The 11,453-nt window shown below is 38.1% G+C and overlaps 1 protein-coding gene across 1 annotated transcript; it reads right to left on the bottom strand.

Annotated features, from left to right (window-relative positions):
* Window positions 1-830: 830 nt before the first annotated feature.
* Window positions 831-1,736, bottom strand: LOC113324523 (pre-mRNA-splicing factor 38B-like). Its single transcript, XM_026572844.1, has one exon. The coding sequence runs from the start codon at window positions 1,734-1,736 to the stop codon at window positions 831-833; it is 906 nt and encodes a 301-aa protein (XP_026428629.1).
* Between the last annotated feature and the right edge of the window lie 9,717 nt (window positions 1,737-11,453).

Below are 11,453 nucleotides of genomic sequence, written 5' to 3'. Positions count from 1 at the left end.
TAACCAAAATACTTTGCCTTTGTCTTTCTCTTTTATAGAAAGATACTGCAAGTATTTCCTTCATAATTAAAATACTTCGCCTTTGATAACTAAAATATCTCGCCCTTGTCTTCCTCTCCTCGGGCGTTCGTTCTTTCCATCTTATTCGCCCCCAGTACTTGCCACGATACTGAAAAAGATGTCTTCTATTATTCGACTTCTTTAAAAAAGTTGGTTTTGATTGGATGATAGGCGTCACTTTAGCCGCCCCCAATATCTGAAGAGATATTCTCGAATAGAAAAGACGCCCCCTTGTGAAGCAGGAACTAGATCTATTATATCCGCTCTTCACTTGCTAGATGGATCTGGGATTATGGTATCTTTTCCGTTGCCATCTTATTTCGGGGTTCATCGTGATTTTCCCTTTAAAATCGCCTGAAAATGTTATCGTGGTGTGGCGTGTCTCTCGGTTCCGAACCATTTTGTTGTTCGTGACAACTTTGCTTTCTTTTCCTTCTCGGGTTTGGCATACCTATCACCCCTGTCATACAACTCTTTGAGGTTTTTGACTGGTTGAACTGCTAACGCGTTGTAAATTCCAAACTCATCATAAGCCATTGCATTTTTATATGCCTCTATTACGAATCCCTCGTCCATCTTTCCAATTTCATTAACTTCCTGACGAAACCTCCTATTAAAATCAAAAAGACTTTCGCCAGGCTCTTTGTCAAGGTCATTGAAAAGGCTCTACAGAGTAGCTCGTCGCTGAAGCTCCACAAACTCATTGAGGCTTGACATTGTTGGACGTGCTCCACTGGATTTTTATTGCGTCCGTCGAAAAACTCCTTGAATTAAGGATGGTTGAAATTCGAGGGTGGGCGGTAGCGCCTTATCTTTTCAACAAATGGGGAGTCCATCGATTTTTTCATTGACAAAATTTGTTGCTCTTCATCTTTGGATTGCTTTTGGGCTAACATCTCACCAATCATTTCACTAAGCCTTATTTTGCTGAGTTCTTCGCCTCTCACCGAGTCTCCCTTAGTTTCTCTGCGAATCTGCTCATTCTTGTCAGACTCATTTCTCCTTTTAGAAAGGTCTTTATCACGTCTAGACCTCTTCGAGTGATCATCATTGATATGATCATCCCTTTGTCTATGTTTCTTGCGACTTGATATGGTTCGCCTATCTTGCTCGGCCGTGTAATAATGATCATCATCGGGCACATAACGATCATAATAATCGTCATCATGGTGATCGCGACTTTGATAAACGTTCCTTACATCCTCGCTTCTTCTTGCATCACTTTGACTGAGCCGACGACCGTCAAGAACTTCGTCCCCTTTGCATGGGTCGTATCGTTCTCGGTGAGAACGACGGTTTGACCTATTACTTTCGTAATGTGGAATAGCTTCTTCTTCAAGCTCCTTTCTTTTCTCCAATGCAACCTTGAATCGCTTGTTTTCCCTTTCCAATTCCTGGAAACGCTCACGTAACGTCAAGTCGATAGGAGTCACCCGCGAATTGTTAACTTGTGCAGCTGGTGGGTTGTTAGCTTGCGCAGGCTGTAGGTTGTTAGCTTGCGCAGGCTGTTGGTTAGCCCGTACTCCTTTATTAGCGATGTCCTCCTCACGAAGCTGCTGGATGCTTGGGTGTTGACCTTGAGTCCCTCTTTGACGATTGAGGTTTTCGCTAATAGTCCGGGGAGGTGATCTACGTAAGAGAACATTGTTTCCCCTGAGACTTGGAGTCGATCTCATAGAACGAGCGGCTGATGCGTTGATGAGAGCGATGTTTCCATTCCGTCCCTTTCGTCTTGATGAGTATGGACGAAAGCGCTCCTTAAAGTTCGATTGTTGGCATGTTGACCTGAAGGATTTCCGGTAGGTGCATCAACGTCCATCTCAAGTTGATTTGCTCCTGAAGAATTCATAAGTTACTCTTTCTTTGTTAACTTTGCTTTCAAAAACTTTTTCTGATCTTTTACAACTCTGAAAAACGTTCAGAAACTTTCTGTAACATTTTGAAAGAGTTCAGAGACTTCCTGGATCTTTCCGCAACTTTCTGAACACGTTCAGAGACTTCCTGGATCTTTACGCAACTTTCTGAAAACGTTTACACCTTCTGCAACTTTCTGAAAACGCTCAGACACTTTCTGCAACTTTCTGAAAACGCTCAGACACTTTCTGCAACTTTCTGAAAGAGTTCAGACACTTTCTGCAACTTTCTGGTTCTTCTGCAACTTTCTGAAAGTGTTCAGAAACTTTCTGCGACTTTTCTGGATCTTCTACAACTTTCTGAAAGTGTTCAGAATCTTTCTGCGACTTTTCTGGATCTTCTGCGACTTTATGAAAAGAGTTCAGAAACTTACTGCAACCTTTTGGAAGAGTTCAGAAACCTTTTACAACTTTCTGAAAAAGTTCAAAAACTCTCAGCAACTTTTTGTTCACAATGATTTTGAAACCCTGGTTTCGAAAATCGTTTGAGAACGGCTTCTATCAAATGGGGAGCACGATCTTTTCTTTGTATCCCCTTAGTCGGCGCCAAAATATGTTGGTGCAAAAATGATCACTCCAACAATCTTCGAGATGCGGGAAAGTTGATCCAATCGCTACTGTTGATGAAAAATCTCCAAAGAATTGATCAAAGAGGTGGGGGTACCTGCAAAAACACTCCGATGCTAAAATCAACGGATGTTCTATGCAAGTGTATTATGGTGAAAAGAATAGAATTCTGTACCTTTTGATTTGAGATTTTGCCTCTATATATAGGCAGAAAATAGATGTAGCTTTAGGGTTTTGATAGTTATCCAAATAACCTCCCTCATCTAAATCCCAAATAACAACCAGATTCATGATAAATTCTAATATTTATCATAATCTTCACTTATCCCAAATAATTATTATCTTGAATAATAATTATAACTACTTAAGATAAATATCCTTTTTTATCAGGATTTATCTTAAATAATATTTAATAATTATCTATAATAATTATTCCATGAAAATCTTAACCCCATTTTATTAAGATCTTTTAACCCATGGAGTTGTGGGTTTCCATAACAAACCCACCAGTTTCCATAATAAACCAAATTCAGGCATCCATAATAAGCGTTATGGATTTCCATAACAAACCCGCCGGTTTCCATAATAAACCGGATTTAGGCTTCCATCATAAGCCTCATGTGATACGCACGTACGCTATTTTAATAGGGTACAAACATATACCAATGTAGTATAGAGCGAGCAGTAACTAAACAATCACTAAGTAATGATTGCATAAACTATAATTAAGGTGTACAATCTGGTCCACATGTGAAAAAAATGACTTCATAAACTATATTATATGAAAGAAAGCCATATTCACGCTTATTTAACATTATCACTGTCATATTTTACTCAAACTAGAAACAGTCGATGTGTGTTGCATATGTGTACATAGTGGTACACATGCTGAATATTAATGTGTGAACATGATACACCTGTATATTGTGAATGTGTATATATTTGTACACTTGTTTATTTCTATTATCTACATGGTTTTTATACTGTCATCAGTAGTATTCATTACAACAAATGATGCTTACTAGAGGTTGACATACTCCAGCCGTAACTTCTTTCGTTTTACCTTTTGGACACGATATTTTGCAACATAAGATACATGAGAAAATAAAACCATGGATAATATTTGAAGTAACAAAGCTTTTTAAGAAGGAAAAGGCTAATTTGGTTGTCATCAGGTCTTCGACGTCATCAGAAAACAAAACAATCCATCCCAAATGATGAAGCTGCTTGAACCATGATACACAAGTACATAGTAAACTTAAAAAAGTGTGTAAACTGATTCTTGCTAATCATACTTCCGTTTTCCTGGGTAAAAAAGACCGTGATACACAAGTACATAGTAAACAATACCACTAAGTCTTCAGCATTTCTTTCAATGTCCATTTTCGACTTTGGTTTTAGCTTCATGATACGTACGATTTCCTCTTCCACATCTTTTTTTCCCGGCTCAGTTCGTTTCTTAAGAGTCAATCTGTTTATCAGCGGACCGTATTTTTTTTCAGCTGCAGTTTTTACATCTTCCCCTTTTTCAACTTCCAGTGGCACCATCTTAATCCCATAAAATAGAAACAAATCCTCAGGTTCACTCTTTACTGCCACTTGCTTGTTCTTCTTGGTAGTATCAAACATGAAATAATGTCCCCCTGAGTCACAAATTTCATGGCGGTACTGTCTCACAATTTTCAGAATTGAGTTTGGGTTCTTACTCCATATATCATCTCTCTTTTTACTTGTATCTTTCTCATCTTTACGGTCTTCTTTTTTGTGGACAAAGATATCTACAACAGGCCAGAATGGTCCTTCTTTTTGCTTCTCTAGTTGATAATTGGTGAACCATACTTTTTCTCCTCTTTTTGTTTCATCTTCCTCAAGGTTTCTATTCACAAAGTCACTGAAGGCATGAAAACTTGACCTATATGGTTTGTTGGTATCTTCGAAGATCAACCAAGAAGAATAATACATTCATTATACTCATATAAGTACAAATCATATCACTGTACGCATAAATAAGACCATATCATACAGGTGTATAGTTGTGTACACTCCTACAGAAAACTAACTAAAGCAACATTTGGACACACCACCAACAAATCTCATAAAAATCACAAAAAAATAGATAGAACTGTAAAAGAAGGTCTGCAACAGCATGGCGGTGATCACATCTCTACACACCAACAACAAATCTCATGAAAATCACAAAAAAATAGATAGAACTGTAAAAGAAGGCCTGCAACAACATGGCGGTGTACACATCTCTACACACCAACAACAAATCTCATGAAAATCACAAAAAAATAGATATATATGTAAAAGAAGGCCTGCAACAGCATGGCAGTGTACACATCTCTACACACCAACAACAAGAGATGGACAACAGTCTGAAAACACACACATCCGAACATATAAACATGATATATCATGACGGTGTACAGATCTGTACACTGGTAAAACACAATATATGGATAAGAGTTTGAAGTAGCATTACCTTTTTTTGAAACTGCTGTAGATTTCGATTTCTTCTTAGGTGGTGGTGATTTTGAAGTATCTTCTTGTACAGTTGATGTTGAAATTGCTATGGACTTTGATTTCTTAGATGGTGGTGATTTTGAAGTATCTTCTTGTACAGTTGATGTTGAAATTACTGTAGATTTTGATTTGTTCTTAGGTGGTGGTGATTTTGAAGTATCTTCTTGTACAATTGATGTTGAAATTGCTGTAAATTTTGATCTCGTCTTCGGTCTTTGTGATTTTGAAGTATCTTCTTCAACTGTTGTTGGTGTATCAGAAGATTCTTCTGTTGATTTTCGCTTTGCAACTAGTTTTTTAGCAGTCACCATTATGTTACTGCTACTGTATTCATCTATTCTGCGAAGATTTAAGGTTTGATTTTGAAGATTTAGGTTTCGATTTTCGATTTTGGGTTTTAGGTTAAAGTTCTCTCTTGGTGTTCTTTTCTCTGAGTTTTTTTATCTTCTCTCTTCTGCTAAATGAATTACTAACATTTCCGTTTTTTTTCTTCAATTTTTAATTTCAGTTTTCTTTTTCGAACCAACGTGTCTCTTCCAAATTAACTGTGTCAGTTACAAAACAGTTCCAATTCGTTGCACGTGCATTTTATGAGACGCGTGCGCAGGATAACAACGTCTTTACACATGTTCAAATTAATTTTGAAATAATCTGTTCCTAAAAGGATCGGTGTGGACTAATCCGCACTTTTGAGGGAGATTTTGGACTGAACCGTTTTTTCCCTTTATCGGCCATGGTTTACTGTCCAAGACCGAACCAATATTGAGCTCGAGTTCCCTTTTATTCCTAACCTTTTCAGCAGACCCAACTGAACTCGAAAACACCACTAATCCTCTCCGTCGGTCAATTCTTACATCAGTGGCAACAAACCCTTCATCTCCATACCGTCCCTCTATCTCGGATGAAAACTAATCAAGCAGCAAACCCGGAACAAAAACTCTGCTCATCACTTACCTATATTTGTTCATCTCAAGCTTCACCATATCCATCAGTCACCACCATCAAAATCTTGATCATGATCAATGATTATGATCACCGATGCAACGGCAGCAACAGTCTCTTTTCTCGATCACCACAACCACTGCCATGATTGGCAGTAACAACACCCTTCCTCCGGCAATCTCTATCACCGATAATGGCAATAACAACTACCATTTATTCTTTTTCTTCGTGATCATTACGATTAGTTCATGATATCCAACACCACAGCGCCATCACTGCCATCATCAGCTCCTTTTCTTCATCATAGCTGCATAAGTGCATCACGATCACTCCTTCAGTTCCTCAACATCGTCAATTATCTCTCTTCATCATCAACTGCATCACCAGGATCGATCTCTTCTCTACATCGTCCCTGACTGGTGCATAAACTCATCACTGAACATGAGCGGGATTTTTTCATAGTTGAACTTGAAGAAGAATATGGCATCCCTGAGCAATATGTTGCCTTCCTTTAGCAGAATATAAATTCCAGCTACCTCCTTATAATTCAAGCGTCTTCCCTTAGAAGTTCCAATGAAGCTGGTAGCCCCTTAACATTGTCAATAACAACCTCCCTTTAAATGAACATTTTGCCCTTCATTTCTAAAGTTCTTTTTTGCTCATGACTTTCTCTTACGATATCGGAATGACTCCATTCTTTCGGCATTGGCTTCATCTTTTCGTTGTCTTCAAGATGAAAAGTAGAAATCCATTAATTGAACGAGCTCCACTTGGTCTTTTCCCTTTATCTACTTGTATCTAGTTTCTTTTATTGCACAATTAAGTGCCAATTCACTTTTTTTGGATGATTCACCTAATAAAACACAAATAAGAGAAAACAAGCGTAACATACAATAATTTGCAAGAAAACCAACAAATACTAGAATGGAATTGACACCAAATATATGTGAAATGTGCACTTATCAGTAGTTCATGCTAAAGTACCTCCAAGTTTTCTAGCCTCTCATTACAAACAAACTTAAAACTATAGATTTGCATTCTCAAGTCATTGACGTTGGAAGTTACCGACAGCACTAGGAAAGCGGTTTTTAAGCTGAAGAAAATGCGGCTTATTGTTGAACCATACCGCTGAAACGCGCGTTGTTTATAACGAAAAAGGAAATTTACTAATCATGTTACATTCTAAAGCTGACGACATTAACAACTACAGCGCAGATATATCACATATATTATGCAACCAACTCAATTTAAACATGATACCAAATGGGAAAATTGATTTCTAGGTGTTGTATACACTTTTACTGCACCTGGATGTACTTGAGGTAAGATAGGCCACATAAGGAGGGAGAAAGTTTGAGGTGTCAGTCATCGTGGAAAAGGTCTCATGGGCTTATAACTAACGACCTATTTGCGGAGTTATACCTACTACTCAGACACGAGCAAACCAAAAGATAATTAATACCTTTATGTTTGTTGGCAATCTTTTGTATAATCTGCAATAAAACAAACATAGGAGAAGAGAAAGCATACCCAATTAGATCAAACCAAAGTCGAGGAAAGGATTATATCCTCTAGCTTTAAGACAGATTCACCCCGCACTGGTGCTTACGGATTATCAATGTCTGTCTCCCAGGATACAACGACTTTCTTCGCGATGTAGTAGCACTCCAAACTTCGAGAAACGGCGAACCAGACTTAAAGTGATGAACTCTCTTTTTGACACAAACTTAAAAGATGATTTAGGATGTAGAAGAATTATAATTAGGTTTCTAATTAATTCTAACCTAAGTGTGTAGGGTATTTATAGATTACACTGGTACCTCTTCGCTGAAGCATCGCGATGCTTCATAGAGTTTTTTCAACGGTTTCTTATGAAAGGTTGCGTCCTTTCATGTTTCTGTTCACGGTTCCATTGGTTTCCAAATTGGAAATAACTAACTAACCAGACCTCACTTTAATTGGGCCAAATACAATTAACTTAAAAACCCAACTCCATTAAGTATCGGACGAGGGATTTTCCATTCATATGAAAATTATGTTTGATTTTCCAACAATCTCCCACATGAATGAAAATTCATTAACTAACAACCCAATTGACAATGCAGACAGACATTAAATAGAGTTCAGATGGAAATAAATTGCATGGGAATAGGTAGCTTTCGCCTTGAACCTTCTTTAGTGAATAGTTAACCGGCTTACTACTGGGTCAGTGTGCCATACGCTTTGAACTGTCAGTTTTAAAGTGTAAACCAAGACAATAACTATCACACAATTTATTTCCTCACCAAGTTGGTTCTCATGGTTGTGTTCATTTCGGCCCTGAACAATTCCCGGAATTCATGAAGCGCTTTTAAATGAACGTAGCCTATCAAAGGTTCTCACGGAAACGACCATACTTTTCATTTCACATATGTGATTTCCTATTAAGAGTATCCTGTCATACCCTATTTGGAATTTCCAAATCTTAGGAATCATTAAAAGCGATGTTTATCCTTGACTGCGTGACAGGCTGCACTGTCTCATCATAGGAATGGGTAGAAACATATCTAGAGTTGTGTTCCCCGGTGCTTCTTGTGAATCGTTCTTAATTTCTGTTGTCCCGTTGAACCTAGATCTTGGGATCTCCAGTCAACTAGGTTGGATTTCCCTTAATACGATTCGTACCTGTAGGCTTTAAGTCAATCCCCTCGATGACGCAATTATAAACTCTCTCTTGAACTTCTATCATTTACCGACTTGATACAATTCTCAAACACTACTTTTTTTAGATGCGAGCATAGGAGAACAATTGCTTTATGGTATTTGTGGTAAATTTATTTATCGAGACGTATCATAATATCCAAACTATGCGTTGTTTCAACATGCTATACTTCGGCCGTAAGTATATATACAAGGAAAATTCAAGCTCTTTTTACTTTTCCTCTGACTTTGCGTCCAAAGCTCCAGAGTCTATAGTTGATCCCCGTGTCAACCTTTGTTTATGAATATTTCCTTGTCAAGCATTGTTTCTAACGAACACATAGTTTGCCATGGATGACTTCAGATCATCTGTATCTAAGATCCGCTGTACATGTCTTTTGATATATCTAGGCATGTATATTAAGTAAATTATCTGTGATAATTTCCCTCGTATCTCTTAGAATTCTGACCACTGACTTTAATGTGAGTTCTATAATTTACATACTCGTAAATTTACTCAACTTCACATATAAACCACATCCCTCCGGTACGGCCATTATGGCCCCCACAATTCTGAAGTCGGGATAAATTCAGACCAGTTAGTTGCCAACTGTGCACCATCGTGAAACCCACATTGTTGACTCATCAAAAGTTTGCCAATTAACTAATCAAATGATCAATTAATTAATTATCAGTGCAAAACATGGTTCCGATTGGGCATCAGTACAACACATGTTGCACTACCAATCTTAATCACTAAACAATTCATGGAAAACGCGCTCCATGGAAAAGAAATTCCATACCAGCCGGTGTATACCTACACCATTAATGAATATATCCCAAACTTGAGAATTTCACAAGTAGATTCCAAGAGGTTTGAATAAACAAGCAACATACACTGTCCTACTTGCCATGGATGTGGGTTCAAATTCCAATAATTTGAATTTTCCCAAATGTATCAAATCGTCCTTGCATAATATTAGATTACCAAGTAAACTAGGTGCCAAAATGCAATTCCAACTTTCATTTTTTACACCAATTTATCTTGAAATCTCTAAACTTTTTTTTTACTCCGTCAATAAAATAGATAAAAAGCAAAAGCTGTATAGGTCCTAGGCTATAATGACCTAGCCATGGGATACCAACAAAACTAGCCTACTTAAAACGGAAATAAATTTCGCCCGCCCATTCTACAGAAAGCATAGAAATTGGCCTCCCCTCATAAAACTCAAAAATGTCCTCATCTAGCAAACAGGTTTGCTTAGCCGAAGCATCTGCAGAAAAATTAATTTCCCTATATTTATGAATGTAGTGAATATTGGAGTAGAAACTCCTCGCTAATCTCCACTTCTGATTTAATTGCCAAGGTAAACCCTCATTTTGAAAAGCTTGAATGCAACTCATCGAATCAGATTGAACGCAGATACTCCAAAAATTCCACCTTCTGGCCAACATAGCACCATATATAACTGCGCGCACTTCCGCATAAAAGTTTGTCTGCAATCCCAGACCAACGCAGAGGACTCCCAAAACAGTTGTGTTTGCATCACGAAATGTAACGCCCGAACCAGCCGGGCATGGATTTCCAAGGGACGCACCATCACAACAAATCATGATTTCATCTTGGTTAGGAGGACACCACCTTACCTAAATTCGAGAAGAAACTTTGCACGATCTATGCTTCACTTTGAAATAATTCAAGATGCGTAAATCCTCCATTGTATTATTCACATGGCCCTTCATCCGTATTGAGTTATCACGAATTAAATGATAAACTCTACCTTTAAAACCTAGCCAATGCACAACAGCATCTTCAAAATAAACTTTGTTGCGCAGCCTCCATAACTCCGTAGAGATTGCAAGATTAGCAATCAACCACAGATCCTTAATCATCCTGCTGCACCCCTTAGCAGCCTTACACGAAGCCACCAAATCTTCTCTTGGTTGCAGATTAAAAATACGAGCCGCCCAAGCCCAAATTCTCTTGGAAAATCTGCACTGCCAAATAATATGGCCAAGAGTTTCGCAATCCCGTCTACACAAACGGCACATTGAAGGCAAACACCTCCCAGTCTTCTTAATGACATTATCATCACTAGCACAACACTGCTTTGCCCAAATCTTCCAATATTGAACACTTAGAGTAGGGTGCACAACTGGACGAGAAAACAAAGTTGCAGTTGGCATAGTTTCCGCATTTTCTCTAATAGCAGCCTTTGCAGATTTAACTGAAAAGACTCCTTTGCTATCTAAATCCCAAATCTTATACTCATCGCCCCCAGCAATAATAGGCAAGTTTCCAACATCAATATTGAGTCGAACCATCAAATCCCGTGTGCTTTGAGGAATAGCCCAAGCACCATCAACAATGATATCACTAACCTTAGCCTTAAAATCATTAGGGATTTTGGAAGTAATACCTAATCTCTTCGCAATCGAAAAATCACCAAGCTAATTATCAAAGAATAAGGAAGTATTAGCGCCATCACCTATAATTTTCCTAGTGTGTTGCTGCACAAAATCATAAACCCACCTGATTCCAGGAAAAATCGTAGAACCAAGTTTGTAATCAATCAAAACTCTATTCAATTTGAAGTACTTCGCCCTCAAAAATCTGGCCCAAGTCTTGTCCGAATCACGAATTGAAATCCATAACTTCATAAGCATAGCCTTGTTAACATCAACCAATCTTCTAAGGCCCGGACCACATTCACGTCTTGAATAGTACAGGTTGTCATACAAAACCGTAAAGAACTTACGTTTTTC

This window comes from Papaver somniferum, chromosome 11 (assembly GCF_003573695.1).
Source record: "Papaver somniferum cultivar HN1 chromosome 11, ASM357369v1, whole genome shotgun sequence".
NCBI lineage: Eukaryota > Viridiplantae > Streptophyta > Magnoliopsida > Ranunculales > Papaveraceae > Papaver > Papaver somniferum.
Note: the sequence above shows the minus strand (reverse complement) of the source record. Positions and strands in the feature narration are given on the sequence as shown.